General features: G+C 41.0%; 1 protein-coding gene across 1 annotated transcript; it reads right to left on the reverse strand.

The window, feature by feature from the left end:
* Window positions 1-772: 772 nt before the first annotated feature.
* Window positions 773-24,674, reverse strand: inpp5jb (inositol polyphosphate-5-phosphatase Jb). Its single transcript, XM_055049325.1, has 14 exons — window positions 24,227-24,674; window positions 24,073-24,156; window positions 18,515-19,025; window positions 17,335-17,442; window positions 16,394-16,502; window positions 14,639-14,755; window positions 13,580-13,755; window positions 8,447-8,558; window positions 8,015-8,124; window positions 7,605-7,806; window positions 5,892-6,029; window positions 5,701-5,784; window positions 5,515-5,619; window positions 773-5,403 (listed from the first exon to the last, which is right to left on the reverse strand). The coding sequence occupies exons 3-14, from the start codon at window positions 19,021-19,023 to the stop codon at window positions 4,834-4,836; spliced, it is 2,340 nt and encodes a 779-aa protein (XP_054905300.1). The 5' UTR covers window positions 19,024-19,025; window positions 24,073-24,156; window positions 24,227-24,674; the 3' UTR covers window positions 773-4,833.
* Window positions 24,675-24,976: the final 302 nt, after the last annotated feature.

The raw sequence follows: 24,976 nt of genomic DNA on the forward strand, positions 1-24,976 counted from the left end.
CAGGTCAATCCCTGAGCAGTGTTGCATCAGAAAGGAAGAGTCAGCATGAATTGGCACTGTGGACACTTGTTACAAAGGTTGGAAAAGCATGATGCAAGATGTCATGAATGTTGCCCTCAGCATGATCTCTGATTGTGTTTAGTCTTGCATATTTACTTAGATGGTTAAAATAGCAGGTCAGTAGCAGAATGACCTGTCAAAGGGCAATATCGGATCAATAACAGAGTTAACACCTCCTCTAATTTTAGCAAAAATTCTGAGAAGTATGGTTCTTTAACCTTTTGATAGAAATATGTTGCTTTACCGACATATTTTTACCGTTTGTGAAAGTTTCCGTTTCACAAACGGAAACTTAAAACTAGTTTCAGCGTCTCTTTTCAAAGACGCTGCTTACAAAGAGTTAAGCAGTGTCTGTGTATGACTCAGCATATAACTTTTTATTTGAACCCTCATTTGTTTAGTGCGTAAAAATTCATAGAAATATTATCGACAATAAAAACTGAAATACCATTAACTCACAAATACAAAAACTGACCTTTTCATTTTTTGTCACAGTACCAAATATTTTGATACATTTCAGTGGAGATTTTTATGATACATCAGCTCAAAGTATCTCAGAGTTACGAAGTGATAAAAAAAATGAAGCATGGTTTTCCAATTCAGTTTGGAAACAAAAATTTGAAACATAAACAGTTGCTTTATGTGTAATGGAATGTCTTCAGGAAAACTGAAGGACTTTCCCATCCATAAGTGCAAAAACATCCCAAACTCATTCAGATTTGACACATTGTCTGTATTTATTAATATTCAAGGTCTTACAGGAAGAGGAACCTCCTTCAGGTTTTCTATTACACTTGCCTGGTTTCATCGGTAACTTATAAAATTGTAAAATAATTTATTAATTAAAAAAAGCTCAAGGGGCATAAATACTGAGCAACTGTAGAAAGAAGCAATAAAGACAAAAAGTATAATTTAAAAGATCATCATTTATTCCTTTGGATTGTGTTGTACTAGATTTGTAATTGGAGAACAAAGCAACAAATTCATTAACAACCTCCGAAATGCTTTGACCGCAAAATTTAAACATTTTTATAGATCAGCAGTCCAGGTTTTAAGAATTTTGTCATCATTCAATAACAATAATTTAAACACACGTAGACAAAACCATCTACACTTATGACAGAAGAGTTTTAATTGACTAAAATGGAAAGAAATCATCTCTATAGTAAAAATAAAATAAATTATCTCTGATATAATTTGGACATTTGTCCTGAAATAAAGCTCTGTAACTGGCCAGCAGAATTTAAGTTAAATAAGAAAATAAATACATAATTTAAGTAAAATAATCTTTATGGTATAGATTGTCTCTCATGTATATATATATATTTATATATGTTTAATTTTTCTCAACATACTTCATATTTTCTGTATTTAACCTACACAATTACAAAACAGGAACATTCAGCAAAGATTTCACAATAGTCACCATTCATGAATGCATCTAAATGATCTAAACCTGGACAATTAATTTTCATGTCAAAGAAACGTCCAGTAGGTTGCTCTTTTAATCCCTTTCAAAAACCAGGAAAATACATGAAAAGATTAATTTAATCTCAAATTTATCAGAGGACAATTACCCATATTTTTTCTTGCACTAACATTTAATATCGATGTCAAAAATTCATACTGTCTTTACCACGTTTTTCTAAGAATTTTCACAGTCACAGATATGACAAAGAGGAGTCAAAAACAGCACTTTACGGCACAAAACAACAGTACCGGAATGTACAGTATGTCCAGCAGCAAACCATGCAAGTATCGCCCCAGTCCCATTCACGGCCCCTGTAACTCATACACACACACATCCGTCATCCAAAGTCCACACTCGCACACTTTCAGAAAAACACATACACAAACAACTAACTACAGACATACACACAAATTACGGCCACGGCACAAACCTACTCTAACAGCCCCAAAGTTACACGTCTAAAACGGTGCATCAGAGATCACACAGTAACTATAAAACACCACGACTGAGACTATGGTTGTCATCATCTTATTAATAGGATCAAAGGGGGAAAGATCTGTGCAAGAAAGAAAAAAGCTTTAACTATATATATTCAAAAAGTTTTCATATTTTCAAAAATTAAAACATTCAGTAAAGAAAGTTTATTTACTCTACTGTACTCCCACTGTCATATTAATCTACAGAAAAGCATTTTATCTTTGCTAGATGGGACTTAAAGGTACATAAGAATCTCTCTGGCAGGTCAATCCAGCAAATTTCCTGCCCACTTTCATAAAATTATTCCAGATTGAGCTTCAGAGTTTGAGCAAAAACATTATTTAAATATTTCTTATTTTAAGATAGACTTAAAATCCAAATAAAACAATGCTATTTTGTTATCGTAAAAAAGCTTTTAAACAAATTCTATGACGTTCAGGGGTGTGTGTGTGTGTGTGTGTGTGTGTGTGTGGTGTGCATAAATGCGACACACTGGATCAGCTCAGATATTGCTGCAGTTTTCACCTCTGTAGTTCAGGCCTGTTCAGTCGTTACTCAATCAGTTAGTATGCTGTGACACCCAACACCTCGGTAAACACCGGCAGCATCCTGCTATTGACTGTACAGCGATCTATTTAAGGGCGCTCACGCTCTTACTCTTTAGACTTGAATGTGCTGTGCGTCTGAGAGCTTCCTGAATCACTGCCTACTATCTACTTTCTCTGATTTTAATGCATCCAGGAAGAATGCATCTCTTCTAAAAGAATCATTTGAAGTGCTCCCTGCATATTTTATGACTGACAAGTCAAAGTATGGACCACAAGGCAAGTGTGATAGAAATTGTGTGTTTCTCTATGCAAAAATAAGTGACACTAGTCAATAGGATGTCACGTTGAACTTTTAACATGTTGGACGTTGAATTGTGATTTCATAAGCATGAGGCCGGACACAATTGATTTTTAATCAAAGGGGGTAACAAGTTTCAAAAATGCTTTAATGCGTGTTGAGGATTGTGTGATTTTGTGGGTGTGTGTAGAAAACTGTTAAAAAACGGTCAATCTTCAGAGTAGTGCACAGAATCCTCAGGGATCTGATGTGCTGCTCTTGATGCAGGAAGCAATCAAGAGCAATAAAGCTCAGGTCTCAGAGGAACCATATCAAATGTCTTTGTTGAATATTTTACCATTTTAGCAAGCCAGGTCATGCAGTTTTAGCAGCTTTCAGACAGTGGTACTTTGGAAGATGTACGCTGGCAATGAGATTACAGTCTTGCAAAAGTATTGATATCCCTTTAACTATTCCACATTTAGTTTTAAACACAAATTTAAGGAATTTTATTGGGACCTTTCATGATACACAAAGAGAAGCTGGGAGGGAAATTATAGCCTCAGAGGTTCACTAGAGAAAGTTGATGGAACATCATAAAGACCTGAACATCATAGACAGGTCAGAGATAAGGTTATGGTGAAGTTTTGGTAATTTCAAAAAGTACTGTTTAAAACATGTACAACAAAGAATAGCAAAAGTGTACTTCAACCAAGTTGAAGCAATCCACCGAGAAACAGATCTGATATGGAGGACATTAATCAGAGATGCAGCCAAGAGGCCTATGGTAACGGTGGACGAGCTACAGAGATCCACCGTTCAGATGGGCAAATCTGTTGACAGAAAAACTATTAGAAGTGGACTCCACATATCTGGACCAAGTCAAAAAGCAGTAAGAAAATAAATAAATAAATACATTATTGAAAGAAGACCAAAGACATAGCTAGTTTGCCAAAATTAATGTCTGGAACACAGAAAACGTGTCAAAAGTTTGGTAAAATTAGAACCAAGTTCCAACTTGAAACTGAGGCAGAGGCTCACCTTCCAGCATTTCAAGCCACGCTGGATTAAGATTAAGGCATCGCCTAAACCTCCAGTTTTGTTAAAAGACAGATGTGATGAGGCAAGTGAGGCAGTCACAGACTTGTATTAACCGACTTGCATAGGGACAAGCCAGGTTCACAGGTCAATGGAGTGATGCAGCGATGACGTATAGTTGATGCAACCAGCCAGAAGCAGGAATTACAATCTTAAACCCGACTCAGAAATCATTTCATAACGCGGTGTGATATAAGATTCATATTTGGATCATTTCCCCGGCTATCAACAGAAACTATAAAAAAAAATTCCACCACTACTGTTGCAGGTGTAGTTACATGGAAAAATGGTTTGTGAAAAATAAAGTATTGGGGAATGGTAATAAAAAACGTTATTTGTAAAAATAACATAAAATAAATAATGTGATAAAATGTGTAAAAGTTCAGGGAGTACAAATACTTTTATAATGCACTGCCAACAAGTTAAGATTTGCTTCAGGACTCAACGTCAAATTATTACATAATAATTAAATGACTTTTTATCTATTTCTGTTGCTGATTTGAATTATTTTGACCCAACGACACAGCAGATCAACTATTGTTGTGAAAAGTGATGATGGAGTGTGCGTCACTTTATAACTGTGAATCTGTGAGAAAATCTAAATGCAAGTTGTCAGTCAGTTCCCTGTACTGTCCACACCTGAGAACGGACAAAGGTAGAGAAAACACCAGACAGAGTGAAAGATATACAAAAAAAAACACACAAAAAAAACAACAATATGTCAAGCACACAACTCAATGGCAAGAAGAAACATTTTAACCAACCAGATGACTATTTCTGAAAAGGATGGCATTATAAACTGTATATTTTCCTCACAGAAAACATACAGAGCAGTGACTGTATGAAATAAAGACACAACAGTTGGTTACATAACCTGTAAAAACAGCTGGGCTTTTGTTGCATCACATTCCTGAACACTCCTTGTTTTTGTCTGTTGCCCCGGGACCAGAAGGCTGACTGGGGCTGCTCTCTGCTGGATGTTCCGTTTGCTTGCTGGCTGCAGCGGTGTTATCAGTGACACTGAGCTCCCTCATCCTTACCTCTGTAAGGGCGCTGAGGCGGCTGATAGGGGGGCTGCCAGGGGGACTGCCTGGACGGCTGCCAGATTGGCTGCCAGGTTGGCTGCCAGTTTGGCTGCCAGGGGGGCTGCCAGGTTGGCTGCCAGGGGGGCTGCCAGGTTGGCTGCCAGGTTGGCTGCCAGGTTGGCTGCCAGGGGGGCTGCCAGGGGGTCTGGCAGGGCGGCTGCCATCAATATTCCCAGAACGACTGCCGCTAGGGGTGCGGCTGCGGCTTTGGCTTTCCCTGCGGCTGTGGCTGAGACTGCGGCTGCGGCTGAGACTGCTGCTGCGGCGTTTGCGTAGAAAACTTGGACTGCGGTACAACAACTTCATGACAACAGTGCTGTCATTGTCTGAGCTGAAGTCAGAGCTGTCTGAAGAGCTGTCTGTATCGTCCACAGTGGGGAGCTGGATCTGAGAATTGACGGGAAAATGTTGAAAAAGCTGCAAAATGCCAGTAAACTGTGTTGATGATGATAAAAGCTTTTTATTAGCCCCAAAATAAAAGCAGTGCATTATGTTTACCTGAAATGGCTCTGTTATACCCACAATGGTGCTCATGTTGTTGCTATAGTATCCCAAGATAAAATCCCCTGAGATTTTGGGTAATTCCTCCTCTGTAAAGTTTATCTGGAGAAAAGATATTCAAATAGTTATCGAATGCGACAGAAATATTCTCCAAGAGGAGAATCCAACGTGTCTCTAAATTACCTGATGTTCCTGGCAGTAAAAATTTGCCTCGTCATGCCGAGCCCACATGTATCCCACATAATCTTTAAAGTGCTTGAAACCCACCTGTTGGTGCAGTAACAAGATCACATCGTGTAATTATTTCACTCCAAATTCTTGAAATTATGTCTGCAGGTCGACTCTAACGAGGAGGCAGCAGTAGGACAAGTTACCTTGTACAATCCAATCCAGTCCCAAGAGCTTCGAGAGTAGTTGGGCATCAGCTTGAATGTCACCTTTGCATCTTCTACATTCTTCCACTCATCCTCCACTGAGAGATTGACCAGAGGAATGTCCACCCTGTATGGAAACTGAAAAGATTGAGCGTAAGTCTCTTGATATTTAAGAGCTCTGGCTTTGGGCCCCAACGTGGGTCACAAAATACTATATGGGGCTTTGAGATGGGCTCCACAGATTAAAATAGGAGGAAAATATATAAAAAATGAACTGCTAAAATTATATGCCTTAATTGATGTGAGAGACAGAAATACTCCAGCAGCTGAGACAAATTAGGACAGTGACCTTTTTATTTTTCTTCTCAGTAACTTTACAGTTCCAGTCTTACTAAACCTTCTTCTGGGATGTTTTGATGGTACAAAGACATTCAGTAATGAACAATTAATAAATTAAAGGCTTGTATTTACTAATACATCTACGTATCATGTGTGCTGATGTTTCATTTTCAAAATGTCTGTAATGGTGTACTTGTTATCAGCTTCTCGAGAAACCCTAATTTATGTTGACCCTAATCTATGTTGACCCGTTTTTCAGTGCTTGAAGTTTGTCAGTTCATTGTTGTTGTTTTTTTTTTTTTATTAAGTATTTAAGTATAAACCACAGTAATTTGATGGGATTAAGATTTTGGGAGGTTTTCTATATGGCCATGGTCCCAAAAATAATTGTCTTGCTCCTTAAGCTGCTTTGTCACCCCTTCCGCATCACAATGTGAAGAAAGCAAGCAGTTAAGTCATGTAAGACATTGTTTGACTAAAGTAAAAATTATGATCAAAACGTTCAACTATAAGATCCCAGTGCCATCAATGAGAGAATTGGCTTCTTTAGTGCCCTTCTTGACACCAGTGTCCAAATGGACACTCACTCCTGTCCGCTGCTGTTCCTGAACAAGCTCTGCCTCAACCCAGCTGAACCCTATTAAGCAGACAATCCCTGCACTTGTAAGACTTTCTTGGACATCCTGAGGATTTCTAAATAACAAAGGAACTGCTCTACTTAAATTTCTTGATGAACGTGAGACGTATTAATACAAACAGAAGATAATAGCATGCATTTCCTTGGAGGTAACCACAATTTAGAAAAGAAGAACAATTTTAATTGCACCCCTCTTTTAAAAGAAGCATTCCTACTCTTCAAATTCAAATACATTTAACAACCTCTTGACGTTTTCTCTGGAACCAAGGGAAGCACCCTAGACTCAATGCAAACAACCACAAAAAAAACAAAGCAGTTAAGTGTGCAAAACATATTTCTGTCAATCTAAACTTTTACCCATGACTAATTGTAAATACATAAAGGTAGGACAAAAGTTGCTAAAGTTGTTGGGTTGTCAGCGTTTTCATGCTGAAGTGACAAATTAGCAACATTTGTATTCTTTAGCTATGTTAAGGTCACAAGCCTTGGCTGCCATTTTTTGTATGAAAGGTCTTTTAAATCTTGGTTACCAATTATGCAGGAAGTAATCTGAATATAAACCCTCAATATTAAGATTATAGGTAAAAAGAGTATGCACATACGCATTGATTTGAAGACTGTTTATTTACTGGGTGAAAAGTTTGAGACTAGATAACCTTCTTTAAATGAACTTGTTAGAAGTTGTATTACAATGTTTCAAAAATCCTAATGGTAACAGCATCTTTATAAAGTCTCACCTCCAGGGTAAAGATCGACGAAACCGGCTTGTGGTCGCTGACTAAGTACTCCATGTGGCTCCGGTAACAGTGCTGCGTCACTCTGATCCCGCTGGTCAACCCTGTCATCGAAACTCGCCTCCCTTCTTTCTGAGCAGCTGGTGCCGTGGCCCTCAGGCGCCACAAGATGCGGTCGGTCCAAGCTGGTTTACGCTTCTTCCCACTGGAATAATTTTGAGACAAAATAGAACAAGACTGAGAAACTGCTTTTTAAAACAAAGAATGTGGGAGAAAAAGAAAATGCATCTTCACTACCTCTTCAGGGTAGTGAGGATCTTTCAGACATCAGAGTGTAATAACTGTTTCTTTGCTTGGCTCTGATCTCTGATCAGTGGCCTAGAAACTGAAGTACGCCCCCTGGCCTCACCTACCTTGTATCATATGTGTTTGTTCCAACGTCAAACTTGTAGGTGGGAGGAAATCTCAGCGGCCCCTCCTGGAATCCCTCCAGCAGTGGCTCTTTGTCTTTGGTCATGTTTAGCTGCAGAAAATTACAATAAATAAACCGCACACCTTCCCACAAATTCATAACAGCTTACAGAATTGTGGGTGTCTCTATTTCCCTCTAGTGGCAGAATGAAGAAATTGAAAATAAATAAAGCATCATGAGGTCATGCTTCATTTTAATTTAAAAGCCATAATGAAAATTGACACAATTTTTGGGTTTATATAGATTTTTTGCTTTCTAAAAACGCAAATGAAAGCAAACAGAAACCACATGTTGTATTAAGTACTTTTAATGAGCAGCAGTTGAATAATTTTACAGTCCTCTAGTATAACACACAAACCCCTCTTTTTTTTACCTGATCCCTCTCCCACAATATGGAGTATCTGTTGTTCTCGATCGCTGATTTCACAGCTTGGATATCCAGATTTCCAATGCGGAAATTAAGATCCCCAAACCAGAACACAAGACTGAAAGTAAAGAAAATATTTCATGAGAATGTATCATTGTAAAAACTGAAACACAGTAAAGGATTTCTGTTTATGGATGTTGACACCAGACACATGCATGTGCACCTCAGTAATTTACAATAAGACTGTTTATTTTGGTCATTTAATTCAAAATGTGAAATATATTTATATATCAATACAAAACAGAGTAGCATCTGTCTAAGCCATTGATTTATGTTTATTTTAATACATCCAAAATGCATCTTCTAAAAAAACGTGAATATTTAATGCAAAAAAAACCCCAAACATAAATTAACCTCTAAAGTGACTCAGAAAATATAGTGTGCAGTCTGGATATATAAGTCAAAGTAAAACACATCTGTTTTTTTTATATCAATTTAGATTTGATCATTTTGATAACAAATTAAGAAATACAGTTTGGAAAGTCAGAATACTATTATACTAAATGTCTTTCTTTTCTATATTTTTCGCCAGTAAATGAAATAATAAAAAATAAATTACTGTTACTATGGATCTTCTTCAGAACATCCTAATATTGTTTGAGCTTCAACAGTGAGCCACTGGCGCCTTCATTCGTTTGTCATCTTGTTCGGTAATGAAAAGGAAATTAGCACCCGCCACTGGCCAAATGCGGGTAAAATTGGAGCAACGCACCCGCCACTGTTGCGGGTTGACAATTGATAATATTAAATCTAATTTTTGTCGACCACGACAGCCCATTGGTTGATTTTATTGACGGACATTGGGCTTATCCAATCAAATCCCTCAGTCATTGAGGCCCGTCCCTCCCCCTCTACGTTTATAAATGGCGCCATTTCAGCTAACGGTTAGCTGCTAACCGCAGTCCGAGAAAACGAGCGAACACTAGACGGGGCGGGTCCGAAAAACAACCACAAAAGCTAAACACCGCATAAGTCCATTCAGAAAAATGCGCCAAACTAACCGATATATTAATTACCACACTAACTTTGACCGTTGGAGGAGATTCAGTAGCGGACAAGGAGAGGGAATTAGCGATTCAGGGGCTTTACTGCTGCTGCTGCCTGGGAAGAATGAGTGAAAATGTTCATCAAGAAAAAGTTTCATGTGGCAGTAAAGCAGCTGTGTGTGAGGGGGAAGCTAACACTGAGCTCCAGGTAGTCAAAAAAACTGGAGTAACACAAGAGTGATGATGATGATGAGCCGTGGAATTAATAATGAACACGTTCTGAGATATTTTAGTAATGTATTGTTAATTTCAAAAGAAAACGTAGTAAGTAAGGGAAAACAAAACAGTTAGAAAACAGCTATTGATACAATTTAAAAATATTTTTAAAATGACTAGACATCTTTTATAAATACTATCAGGGAGAATTGTTGCCAAAATTTGGAAATGTTCAACGTAATTGCAAGAATGTTAGGGTTGAGTAGTTAAAGTTTAGTAATTACTTCAAGTTAACTTATTGCACTACAGCCCTGTTACGGCGTCCATGCTTTATGTTAAATTATTCTGTGTGTGTATATATATATATATATATATATATATATATATATATATATAATATATATATATATATATATATATATATATATATATATATATATATATATATATATATATATATATATATTATATATAGTTAGCTGACTGGATAGCTCAATACATAAGGCATCAGTATATCACCCGAGAGGGCAGGGTTCGAATCCCAGTCTGGGTCCTTAGGCAAGACCCTTCAAGCTACTGCCTACCTCATACCATGAGAGATACTAAGTTGCATAACATGCCGGCTCAGACGTCGCCCGGCCAAACAAGATCTGCGTCAGGTGTTGGGGAACCAGAGCACCTTGATGACAAATGGGCTACTGGAACAAGACGGAAATGGGCGAGAGATGAAAATGTGGATCTGTTGGAATGCTACTACTCAAGTAACCCTAGTGAGAGAGGTTACATGCAAAGACTGGGGAAGGAATGGTTACTTCGACATCCCCATTCAACACTAAGCGCTAAACAACTAGTAGCTCAGTGTTCCAACATCCGCAAACGGCAACTGCTATCACAACTTGAGATTGACGAGATACAACACAAATGCTACGGCAAAAGGGAGGAACCCGGATGTCAGGACTGTGGGGACTTAACTACAAGTCCCCACCCAGTGAGGGGATACACGGCCCCAATGAGCGAACGAGACAGCTGCTGACCTGAGAGAGAGAATCATGACCCGAATGACAACGGCTGAGTGAAGTACCATCAGAAAGTCTCATGAGAATGTGAATGCAGCATTGAGAACGATCCCTACCAACACCATAACAGAAACCAATGAGCTGATCTACAACTCAGCATCAGTGATCCTTGAGATACTTGGCTATAAGAGCAACCATGAGACCCAATACCCACCATGGAAAAGACGGTTAGAGGCTAAAATCAAGGTAACAAGGAGGGAAGTGAGCCAACTGTCAGAGCTCCACAAGGGTACAATGAAAAGACCAGTACCCAGAAAGTACAGGCAGATGCCCATACCTGAAGCACTTGAAACTGCCAAACAGAGGCCAGCCGCCTAAAGAGATACACAAGGGAGAATGAATCCAGAAGGATTAACCAGCTAACCAGCTAAGGTGTACTCTCAATGGCAGGGTAATAACAACAGGGCTGGAGACTGAACAATACTGGAAAGGCATATGGGAAAGGGATCCAGAAGGATCCATCAAAGGGACCCAACTACCGACCAATAACCTGCCTCTCCACAACCTGGAAGCTCATGTCAGGCATCATAGCGGCCAAGATAAGCAAACACATGGATAAACACATGAGCACGGCACAGAAGGGTATCGGGTGTAAATACCAGAGGAGCCAAACACCAACTCCTCGTAGACCGCACAGTTGCCCGAGACTGCAAAACCCGACACACCAACCTGTGCATGGCTTGGATCGATTACAAGAAAGCCTATGACTCAATGCCGCATACTTGGATCATTGAATGCCTAGAGATGTATAACATCAACAGGATTCTGAGAGCCTTCATTGCAAACTCGATGAGGCTGTGGAAAACCACCCTTGAAGCCAACTGCAAACCACTTGCACAAGTGTCCATCAAATGTGGCATATACCAAGGAGATGCCCTGTCCCCGCTACTGTTCTGCATAGGCCTGAACCCCTCAGCCAAATTATCAACAAAGACTGGCTACGGATACCGACTCAAAAATGGGGCCAACATCAGTCTCCTCTACATGGATGACATCAAGCTGTATGCCAAGAGTGGAGCGAGACATCGACTCACTGATCCACACCACCAGGATCTACAGCACTGACATTGGAATGTCATTCGGACTAGAGAAATGTGGTCGGCTGATCACAAAGAGGGGGAAGGTGATCCACACAGAAGGAGTCTCACTCCCACAAGGAAACAATAGCAGACATAGAGGACAGTTACAAGTACCTAGGTATACCACAAGCAAATGGCAACCTCGATGATGCCACAAGGAAAGGAGCCACAGCTAAAATACCTCCAACGAATAAGGCAAGTCATGAGAAGCCAGCTCAATGGAAAGAACAAAATCCGTGCGATAAACAGCTATGCCCTGCCAGTAATCAGATACCCTGCTGGAATAATCAGCTGGCCAAAGGAGGAGATGAAAGCCACAGATATTAAGACTAGAAAGCTACTAACCATGCATGGAGGGTTCCATCCCAAATCCAGCACCCTGAGACTGTACACGAGCCGCAAGGACGGAGGCAGAGGACTAGTGAGTGTGAGAACCACTGTCCAGGACGAAACAACTAAGATCCATAAATACATCAGGGACAAAGCCTCAACAGACATGTGCTCAGTGAATGTCTCAGACAACAGGGAACGGGGTTGAGGTGCCAGAGATACCATCATGGGAGGACAAGCCCCTACATGGGATGTACCACCAGCAAATAACCAAGTGGCTGATATCAGTAAATCCTACCAATGGCTGGAAAAAGCTGGACTCAAAGGACAGCCACAGAGGCCCTCATCCTGGCCGCCAGGAAACAGGCCCTAAACACCAGAGCAATAGAGGCCCAGATCTACCACACCAGACAAGACCCAGGTGTAGGTTGTGCAAGGAGGCCCCTGAGACAGTCCAGCACATCACAGCAGGGTGCAAGATACTGGCAGGGAAAGCGTACATGGAGCGACATAACCAAGTGGCAGGCATAGTGTACAGAAACATCTGTGCAGAATATGGACTGGAAACCCCGAGATCAAAGTGGGAAAACCCCCAAAGGTGGTGGAGAACGCCAGAGCTAAGATCCTGTGGGACTTCCAGATCCAGACAGACAAAATGGTAATGGCGAACCAACCAGACATTGTCGTAGTGGATAAACATCAGAGGAAAGCCGTTGTGGTAGATGTAGCAATACCAAGTGATTGCAACATCAGGAAAAAGGAGCACAAGAAACTGGAGAAATACCAGGGCCTCAGGGAAGAACTGGAGAGGGCCTGGAAGGTGAAGACCACAGTGGTGCCTGTGGTCATCGGGGCCCTCGGGGCAGTAACCCCCAAACTGGAGCAGTGGCTACAACAGATCCCAGGAACAACATCAGACATCTCAGTCCAGAAATGTGCAGTCCTTGGCACAGCCAAGATACTGCGCAGAACCCTCAAGCTCCCAGGCCTCTGGTAGAGGACCCAGAGGATAAGAACCACCCGCGGTGGGTGAGAAGGGAATTTTATATATATATATATATATATATATATATATATATATATATATATATATATATATATATATGCATCTGTATTGTAAACGTATAGTCAGTCAATTGGTTTTTATAGAGTTAAGAATAAATCGTACATTTTCTATAATTTGCTTGTAATTTATAATCAAAAGAAAAGAAAAAACACTGGCTGGTGAAATGTCTGCATGGGGAGTAAAAGAAATGTCTCTATCCACTGTAGCTGATGGAGAAAATCTTTTATTTCCACCCGTTTCATCTGATGTTTCCAAAGCTTACAAAAACCAATCTGAATCATAAGTAATAGATGTGTGAACCCGTGGTGGTATGTGCAGAGACTTACTCATGATCCAGAACACCAGTGGCCCCCTGGCTGTCAAACTGCTGTTGCTGCAAGATGCTCTCGAAGTCCTCTATACGCTCTTCTTGGTTTTCCATGTGAGCAGGAAGGTGGCAATTAAGGAAGCAGATGCTGTGGCCAAACACGGTCATTCGGGCGCTAATGCCGCCTTTATTCCCCTGCAGAATGGGCATAGCAGATGTTTTTAACTGAGGGTTTCTTAAAAAGCAACATACAAAGGAAAAAGTATCAGCAGTCATCAATTTGACATGTTCTTGGATAAAAATGTGATAATTACTGAATATATGATTCATCATGATCAGTAATTACAATAAACTTCGATGTGTGTCGACTGTACAGGTATGCTTCACAGCGAAACAGGAAGTGCCCTCATTATAGAGCAGACAGCATCAATATTTGATGCTGAGTGTTAAGTGCACACCAGGGGGAGAAAATGAGTCAGTGGTTTCTCTGCTACTACTCCTGTGACTCATTAAACTATGCTCCAGAAGAAAATTTGCATATCTTGGCAAGCATGGCAAAAATTGATCTAAAGGTTCATAATAATGAAATTCAATGGTTCTTAAGCTGTGGTACCTGCTGATACTTGGGTTGATTTTAGTGACAATACAAGACAAGAAAACTGTTTTTGGGGGATTTTATTTATATAAACATCAAAGAATCAAGTTCACTGACAAATATTGAAAAGTACTGAGTGTGTGTATGTGTGTGTCTTAATGAAATATACCCAAAAATAAATGTTATTTTAGGAGCTATAACAATGGTATGCATCAGTCTGATTGGATTTTAAGATCAGGATTCAGAACTAATGAGACACACTGACACTGTTGATTCTAACTGACTTTCCATGCATTGAGAGAGCCTGTTTGTTAGATTACAACATATATCATTTTAGCATTATAACTAAAAGACACAGCATTTGACTATAAAAACTGATAGGACACACTTTTCCTGCTTATGTCTATACATGCATCAATAACTGGAATGCATGCCTTCAGCCGCAGTGGGTGCGGTTTCTCTAACCCTTTGCAGCCATCTTACCCAATAACCCCCCAGTCCTGTGCGGGTGGTCTCTGTCTGGACTCCACGGAGGAAAGGCAGATGGAAGTATTTCGCAAAGACCAGCAGTATCAGGCCCTGCATTCGCTGGGATGTTACCTGAGGTACAGAAATGTAAAGCTGGATAAGGCTAGGAGCATAAAAAGGCAGGAGAGATATGATGAGCAACTTTGCATGAGTCGCACAAAAGCACAACTGTACAAATGCAAAACATCATGACCCTTCGTCAAAGTGCCTGCGGCCTTGCTGTGCAGCTCCTGAACACAATGCAGTGTACATAGAGGATGGAACAGCATCTAGTTCATCCAAATGTTGAAAGAAAGGTAACATTAGCACTCTATCCTCCAACCCTCCAGTCTCGTGTTGTGCTACATTACGATATGCAGATTATGACATTTGTGTTCCTCTGACATTAAACAACACTGCAGGTATTGTTGCAGTGTTCAACACACCAAAACGTCAAGTGCAGGAACTAAAATTTGCATGATATGTCAAACCTGTTCCCAGATATGTACACATGTTCCCCTCTCACTCACCCTCTATCAAGTCGTCCACAGACCCCAACCCCCAACCACAGTCTGAAGAAGCACAATCACACCCGGACTGAAACCCCTCACAGGCAAACATCCCCACGTGACTAGCCTCTCTTTTCCTGCATACTAACAGCCTATTTGAACAACTTTGTTGCGTAAGAGGTTCAGCGCAACTATAAAGCCATCCAACATAATGCTGCCTGCCTATGCTGTGACTGAAAAGAATCTCTGATCAATTTCTGTCCCACTCGTTTTGCTCAGAACAGATAAGTTATTTAGACCCAGAGACAAGTGACCGAGCCAGATGTGTACATTTGACTTTATGCAACAATATCCAAGCCAAAGGAAATGAACTGTGAGTAACAAATAGTGACGTCAGCAGGGAAACTTGTTAATTTGAAATAACAGTTTCTTCATCCCGGCCTTCAATACAAATGACAACAGAAACATCACAATCCTCCTCCACACTTCAATGTATTTTGTTGTAAATTCCTGTTATGCAACGCATGCTTTAAAAAAAAGTCCTGTGTTTCAAAACTCCTGACCTACTGTCTAAATATTCACCAGAAACAGACACACAGAGATGAATTTGAAGAGGTTCAAACCAACCTAGTAGGCCATGTAATAGCTGGGGGACAGCATCAATTTCACTGTCAGAGGTCCGTCCACACCGACAACATGATCCAAAATTAAAACGGCACCCTGGGAGACATTTGTCCAACACTTTTTTGCTTGTCAGCTCATCCACACGCACTCTGGCTCAACTGTGCCATGCTTTGTTCCAGAAGCAGCCAGCGAAACACCTACCAATGTGTGCTTCGATATGAAAACTGCAAACACAACAAGAGAATTTACTGCTTTTCCTTTGTAAATGTCTGATGTAGATTTTTTTGGAAGCAAGTGTACTAATCTGATTATTACCACAATTTCTTGGTATGTGAGCCCTTTAAGGCATAAATTATAGAGCTACAAAGTTACAGTAAGGAACACTGAGTGAGAGCTCGGCAGACAGCAGAGGATAATAGATCCACTGACATAGATACCTGTTTTAAATCATCACCCCATCCGTTGCTGAGGGAACAAAATAAGCCTGAACAGCAAGAAGCTGATCAATGATAATCCAACATGCACAAAGATGAGCCGTTTAGCATTTTATTCTCAGAGTGAGCATTATTATTTACAACAAAACCAAAACATTACTGACCAGCACATAACCAAAGGGGCCCAGTCTCTCCATGCAGACCTCGCTCCACTGATCTGTGAAGAGGACGTCTTTCAGCCTTTTGTTAATCATGGAGTTCACCTCCTGCAGCCTTAGAAAGAAAAATTACAAAAAATAAACCCCAGAGAACTTCCAGTTGGACACATTTAATCTCAACCCGACACTTTATTACCAGCACCGTCAACACTGTGACTACAGTGCTCTGAGAAAACATTTTCCCCCTTTGCAGACTGCTTACACTTTGTTTTTTGTTACACTGAAATGTTTCAGAGCAATAAATTTAAGTCAATGCAATACGCAGTTTTAAGATGATAATTTAATTACTTAAGGGGAAAAGAGCTACTTTAAATACCAGCCTGGTCCCATGTGGAAACATTACCAACACTGCTGTTAAATTGAGAAATAACAGCAGTGATTAATCACATTTATTTGGTTTGGTTTGAATGGGCTGTCCATTAGAATCAAGAAATCACTGAAACTGAACCTCATTGACAACAAGAAATAGGCAGAAATGTCTCAAAGGCAACACATTTTCCATGAACCATTCCCCCACGTGATCTAAAAGTGATGCCTGTTATCAAAAGCTGTCACTGCCAACCAGTTATTAGGTCCTGAAAGCCACTACTTTACCACAGAGCCAGGTTTGCTTGGAGAGCTATTCTCTAAATAAAAGGAAACCATCATTTAAAAACTACATATTGTATTCATTCAGGCTATCTTGGTCTCGTATTGAATTTTGTCAATACGAGACAAAATTGACAAAATTTTGTCAAGCTGTTTTTTTAATGTAAAACATAAAAAAACAGCTAGGCAGGAGAAATCCAAAGGAGGCAAATACTTTTTCTTCAGCATAACATGCAGGACAAGCCATCATAAAGTGACCAGTGAGGAATCCACTGATGTGTCCTCCAGAGGACACTCACCCTATGATGTACATGTCTGTTTTTCCGTCTCCCACGTTCAGTCCAAGCAGAGTGGTGATGTCATCAGGTGGCGTGGCGGAACCCACATTCCAGGTGATGATGTGAATCCTGTCAGGAAAGGGTGTTATGTAAGCTCCCACTGCCACTCATCTCCTTCAGACCTGAGTCACAGCTCACAGAATGAATGAGACAGCAACCTCTGCACCAACATCTCATTGTGTCTTGGCTTTCCCTTCCTTTACTTTCATGCCATACATAGCAGGAGACATTTACATGTATTCTTTTTCAGTCTAGTGTTTGAATTTTGATCAGTTTTTGTACATTGCATTACTGGGTGGTCAGTTTGGCCCATCAGGCAACAAGATTCAGAAGATCTTATACTGTCTGACGATCAAGATTTCAGACCCTGATATGAACTATGTTTGTTGAACTATCTCTGTTTTTGTTGAAACCAGGAAGTCTGTGGGCAGACGACAGCAAGGCACTGCAAAAGCAGAAATTTCTTTGCCACAGACAAGATTTATCTCCATGAGCAGAGAAATGTTGTTGTGCACATGAGCAATCTAAAAACCTTGCTGGAAGAATTATCAAACATAACGCTACTTTTAAGCCTTAATCCTCTCCGCACATTAAATCATGTGAAAAGATGGATGATGTGCTAAAGCTGAACCATTATAATGTCCCATCAGTGCAGAAGTAATTTTTTAAAATTAATATCATGTCTAACAACCCTTTTACTTCAATCAGAGGAACTCAGTGAACCTAGAGGAATCCTTCAGTAGGTGGAGACATTGTGGCCAAAAAGGAATAGATGCACTCGGTAACAACATCAGCTGGGCTGGTACTAAGGGGTTCAGAGCGTGTCAAGAAAATGTCATGTGATTGGCTGATTTATTATTTGTGTTGACAGAGCAGTCGGTAAGTTTAGACTGTCTTAATTTGTGAAAAGAAAATATTCTTTATTTAAAAAGCATATAAATTAGCCTATAATGTAAAAATAAATATTGAGTAGGCTATTACTAAATGCTAATGTGATACAGCATAGCTGGCTAAGCCTCAGTGTATAAAAATAACTGGTATGTGTACTGAGGCAACTGTCTCAGCTGTCTGTGAATGGGAGGCCACATAAAGCATTCAGGGACACGAATGTCGAGACAAACAAAGAGACAGAGGAACCAACCTGAACTCATTCTGCACCTGAGGCAGAGTGTCAGCGGTGCCCGCCAAGGACAGAGCTCTCTGCGCGTGCGGGTTCAGGTGAGAGGGCATAGGTGGTTGGGGCATGGATGCAGCTCTGACCGGGTGGTGACCTGGACCTTTGGGACCTGCCTTGACACTCGGCCCGGTGTGCTCTTTGGTCTGGGGAGAGGTTTTGGGCTGGCTTACCACACTGCCATCAGGAGTGGTCTCATTCTGGTTAGTTTGCGGAGCGGGTTCGGTTTTGGGTTCAGTTTTGGGCTCAACACTGGGTTCGGTGTTGTTTTCCACTCTGGGTTCTGAAATATCTACAGATCCTTCAATCCTGGAACTTCTCTGGGGCCGTGGAGGCCTGGAGGGAACCGGAGGCTGACTGGTGGTGGGATCGTTGGCTCCATCTGAGGCTGCAGCTTGAGCTGGGGTTGAAGCCTCTGCTCTGCTTCGTGGCCCCTCTTTTTGTCTCTTGCTTCGCCTCAAGTTCTGTTGGTCCATTTCTGGGAAACAAAAAGATAAATATTAAACCTGCATGATTTCTATTTTGTTTACATTTAGCAATATATTTAGGAATATACAATCAAGAAACCACACTTTCATGTATCTTATTGCGATTTCATGTCAAACTAAAAGTAGTGCCAAACCTAAAACTAAAAGATAGAGAATATATGTTTTCTATTTTTGATGAAAAACCAATTTGGTGTGCATGTGTATTAAGCACCAATATTCTGATAAGACTTGGACGCTGAAGTTCTTCATCAAATCTGATCGAGCCTGAGACGTTTTACAAAAACCCCCCCAGAAAAACAGAAAAGTTGTTCTCTAGATCTGCAAAGGTTTAAGAGACATATCTGATAAGACCTGATGCAATTATTCTTAATTCTTGATTAGTATTGACTGTGAGATGACTGAATCAAGAAAATTGAATACTAAATTGTATCTAAAAATATATTGAAAACCATTTATCTCTTTTCCTCTTCACAATTAAAATCCAAATCAGGTTTATTTGCATAGCACATTTCAGCAGCAAGGCGGTTCAAGGTGATTTACATAATAAAAACAGAAAATTACAACATCATAAAGAAAACACAACAGAGTCGACAACTGAACAAACATTACATTTGGGTTTTACGTTAAAGAAAATACATTTTGTAAGGCAATGTAAAAATGTCTGGCAATCTGACAGCTAAGTTTACAGATCATATTTTCAAAAGGCAAAAGAAATAAAGTAAACCCTGTTCCATAAACAAGTCAATTCAGTTGATGACTGTAAGACTGTCCTGATGTCCGATTGACCCGGAATTACAACAGAGTCATTCCTGAGTCAAATTATTGTCGCTGTTCAATGACCTGCCTCCTCAAGGTATCGGAAACAGCTGAACACAGCTGAGTGCATTGATTTCAAACAAATGAAAGAATAAATGTGAGAACTAACATGAGAGAAGAAAGACATGAGAAGAGACATCTCATCGTCCTAACCTGACCATAATTTACAATCGTCTCCATTCCTGCAGCAGCAAGCCAATGGTTTTCAAGCAACAGAGCTGGTGAAAATTTGCTTAAAACTAGCAGCGAAAAAACACAGCATGGTCCAAAACCTTGCAAATCAGCAGCATGGATTACAATGAAAAAAAGGGAGAGGAAGCTGCACAGACAGACAGAATGAGACTGAAGACAAAGAGGCAGAAATAAAGGAGGAATTCAGGCCAAACGATTTGGGTAACAATCCATTCAGTCGTTAATGACTAAATAAATCCCTTATTTGATTTTCTCAGCTTCCTCACATGCCAAGCAAGGGTACTGAATAAGAAGTGCTTTTACAATTTGCAGTCTAATGGGTAATACATTGATGTAATGGCAAGCCCCACTTAACCAATATTATCACAAACGATACAAATTATTAAAAAATATATATATATATATATTTTTTCATTATTCTTGTAAATGACATATTGAAAGATTTTGTAAAGCTCTGACCCCCCAATACTCATTCAGATTTATCATCAACAACTATAAAACAACAACAAAATGCACTCTTTCTGGACAAATTGACTATTTAACTGTCCACACAGTTCAATGATTTAGGAAGCCTTCATTTCTTAAGAACAATTTCTGTGGTCTTACGTAAATTATTTAGTGTGAGAGGAGCTAAATGTGAATTCAATACTTCAATTTTAAGCAACTCCAGCCTTGAATCCTCTTCCCACAATAACTATGTAAACACCAAAGAGTGCAGCAAATGGTACCTCTCCAATGTAAGTATCATACATAAGAACAGGATGTTAAATTCTTTCAACAACCAAAATATCATGTAGTTAGAACAATCCCCCGTACATGTGACGATAAAAAAGCTGATGACCCCAATCCTTCAGATAGTGATGGCTGAGACATTCATCATAAAGACAGGAACAAAAATGCCAGAGTCAGATTTTTGTTGAGAGTGAGAACCTTTCAGTAGCAAAGTGATGTTAATGGCTACCACATCCCATTCCCCACATGGCTGAAGCTGCATCTTCGCATTGTGTTTACAGTTTGGGTCAGTGGGGAGGGAGACAGAGAGAGTGCTTCCTGCTCAGGGACACAGAAACAACAGCGCTGTCGTCTGATTATTCACACGACCTTGAGCACACAGAGGCCCCCCGACTGTCATGGTGCGATGAGAACCACCTCAGTATTTCACATGTACTCAGAAACACGCTGCTTGTCCAGTCCTTGATAACCTGGAGACTGACTGGACATGGTGTACTCCTGGGGTCTATGCACTGCATTGAGTGAGGGGTTGGGTGGAGGGGGTGCGTTTGAGCGAGCAGTGTAAGTGGGCACACGTGGATGTGGGTGGGTGCAAAACGAGGTAAAGAAACGGGAGGAAGAGCAAACCAAGACAGCCCCCTTCAGTGGCAACGCTGTCTTTTTGTAGAATGTCTCTCAACTGATCCCCTCACACTTCCCTTTGGCGCTGACTGTTTATCCAGGCTTTAATCCTTCTTCTCTGGCTCTCTTATCGCCCCATTTTTCCAATCCTTTCTGTCCCCACTTCTTCTCACAGGCCCATTGTTCCATCTTACCCACCTTTATCATCACCATTCTTTAGTTTTTCTTTTCACCAGGAGATGAAAACCTGATCACAATGACTCCCATCCCCTCGCTTACTTATCCCCTCCGGACGAGCATCCATGTTCTGTGACATGCACACTGCATTGTTTTCCTTCAGCCAACCGCCCCACCATCAGTGACGTCAACCAGCCACAACCCGAACATCCGCTGTCACAACAAACGTCATCAAATAATAAAAGAGAATGAGGCAAACATCAGCTTTTCTGGGAACGATTACCACTTCCATCCCCACTCACGTTCACTGAGGCTGGAATGAAATGATTGGATAATCACAATCCTGTCACAGTGTTTACATGCTCCTTCCTTCAGGCTCGAGAGCTGAGAGCCAGGAAGCATGCAGTCAGTGCAACCCAAACAGCAGCCTCCAGCCGGCCTTCTTGGCTCCTCTGGCAGGATTAATTGACAACAAAGATAGCTTTAGATGGATGAGTCAGACAAATAGCGAGGAGCCAATTTGCTTTAGATACTGAGGGTAAAAAAACAAATCAGCTGTGTGCTTGCGCTGATTATTCTTATCTAAAATTGCTGGCTTTGCACGGCTGCATCGTGTTTATTCCCCGACAGATTCTTATCTCTTTGGCGTTTAGTGTTTAAATTAAAAGCCATGCAGCGTGCTGGTGATGAATGCCTCCAGAGTCGTACGCCCCTGTGACAAGGATACTAATGATGACCCAGGCAGCGATGAAACCAGCAGCTGCTGCCACAGCTGTAAATGGCTCCTTCCAGGTCCTAACACCAATGCACATTACACCCCCACTTTTCTAGGGGGCGCCGTTTCTCTGATCAAGTCAAAATGGATCCCGTCTTGAAAACCATGGGTCATGTGAATCTAAATATGATCCACGTGAGGGAATATGGGGGGAACGAAGGAGAACGTTGTGGAACACGGAGTCCTGTTACACCACTCATGCATACCCGTACTGGATAGTGTGTATGCTCATCGTTTCTGACATTATAATCAGAAATGACGTGTTATTTTTACACAAATATCACATTCTCAAGTTCTTCTTGATATTTAAGGGTCAACTGACAACATTGACATGAAATTTCATTTATTTTGTGAGTTAATCTTAAATCACTGCACACAACATTGCTTAATGCTATGACTGGGTCACTGCTGCAGTAACCAAGCTGCAGATGTGTTGAACTGGTGTAAACATCTGTTACATGACAGCAGTGGCTCACACAATTCTCTGGCATGCCCAGCAAATCTACAGAAGGTGATAAAATTGTTTATTCTGAGGCATTAAGGAGCATTTCCAACGACTCTTTGCTTTACTGCACGGAAGGCTTATAGCCAAGTGTAACAAGGATATTAACAACTAATTTATGCTTTACACTCAGGGCTTACAATATTGCACAAACATATTGCAATGACAACTGTCGCACTGTGAATTTGAGTCTGAAAGCACTGTTGGGCTTGATGTTGTTGCTATTTGAATGATTTCTTTCAATTGAAATTCAAACTGTGATCCGTCAATTAAAAATTGTGCGAAGCAACTGCGGCTGTGTTGAAAGCATAAAGAATTCGAAACTTCATACTTGAGTTTTCTCTAATTAGGAATATCACACATGTATGATGCAAATCATTCTGCACCGTCAATTAGTCTTGTGCTCAAAAAGAAAATTCAAAGCAAACTAATTAAACACAGTTCCCTGCATGCAAATGCCTGGCTCTCTTACTGAGAGGTCGGCTCACTGACCACAGACCCTTCCTGGAACAGCACCTTCACGGCTCACTGGCTGTTCTTCCAGCAAATGCCAAAACTTGAGCAATGACGGCTGCATGAGAACTGCATGCGCTGATGTCAACTCTGGCATTGCCACAGGTGATTTTTGCTGCAATTTTCATTTCATCTACAAACTACATGCATGGCTTAGTGCTTACATTGGTCTCGCCCTCTCACTGAATATTAAACTACATGCAATGATTTTTTGTGACAATTCATAATACAGCAGTATAGGGAGGGGGGGGGAAATGGAAAACACTGGAACACATACAATAATAATGCATGAAGTACATTGACGCTCAGAAACGGTGATCTGACGCTGTGACAGAAATGGAATGGAGCATGAGGTAATTTGGCCTAATAAACACTCAGACATCAAGGACAGCTTTTACAGCCAGAAAAGAGCATGAAGGTCATTTTAACCGGGACAGTGTTTTGCATTAAAACATGACCTCAGACATGTGGGTGCCAGAATCTGCCACAGTGTGCACGCATTTAAGATAAGGGATATAAAAGTGATTGATCAGCAGGTGGGGAGGAAGGTGAGCAGCTCTTATCTTCTTCAAACATGACTTATAAACAAGGAACAGTGTGACACAAAAACACAACACAGAGAATGAGGCAATGGCTGCTGGAAACACCAAGACTCTCCCTGAAAGGAGATATTGCAAAGCTCTATCAGTCAACCGCTGAACACCTTTACCTGTTCGGGTTCTTCTGCGCGAAGGTCCGTGGCAGTTCTGCTGGGTTCACCCTGTGTGCAGGTACGGCTCGTTCAGTCCGAGGTCTGGGTGGAGAATGTTACAAGACTCACTCCCTGTTCCAGAGAAACACGGTGAACTTTCCTGCGCTGCCACCTTCGAATCACCATCGGCATCTCTTCGCTCTCCTCCTCTCCTTCCTCCTTGTCCGTCCTCAGCCGGTGGATTGGTGGAGGGGGAGGCGCAGGCAGGTAGGTGGGCTTAAAGCGATGCTGACCACGGGTTTATCACCGGGCAGGCTCCATCTCCCAAAAAGCCGCGTGTCTAACCGAGGACACACACAGGCTTGAAACCGCAACCCGCTGTCATGCCCTTCACGCTACAAAAAAAAAAGACGCCCCCCCCTCCTCCGGACGACGTACGCCTGCAGTCACCGTGTACGAGCAGCCGCGGAGCGAAGGAGCTGCGCGGGGTTGATAATTACACAGTACATCCGTTTGGAAGGCACAACGCAGAGCTACAGCACCTAGAACAGATCTGAAGGAGCAAACTGTAGCCTCAGCGAGAGGGCCCGGCTGGCAACCAGCAACGATTCGTTCGCCGATTACCCCCCCCTTCACCGCCCCCTGGTTTCTATGGAGATAAACGAACTGTTGTCGGTTTGAACCGCAACCTGCGTCGATTCCAACGGCAGGCGCCACTCTACGTAACGTCACTCTATATCGGCACCAGAGTGCCACCTAGTGGTTAGTATTATGAACGACACAAGAGAATGTTGTGTGATCTAAAGAAAGGCTAATGTTCTATCATGCTCCAAATCTGTTAGAATTTACAAACAAATATCTATAAAAAAATATACTTTATGTGAACTACAGAGGTAGATTAAAAAAAGAGAGAATTTGATGA

This window comes from Poeciliopsis prolifica, unplaced genomic scaffold, assembly GCF_027474105.1.
Source record: "Poeciliopsis prolifica strain line A6 unplaced genomic scaffold, Auburn_PproV2 SCAFFOLD028, whole genome shotgun sequence".
In the NCBI taxonomy this organism is placed as follows: Eukaryota; Metazoa; Chordata; class Actinopteri; order Cyprinodontiformes; family Poeciliidae; genus Poeciliopsis; species Poeciliopsis prolifica.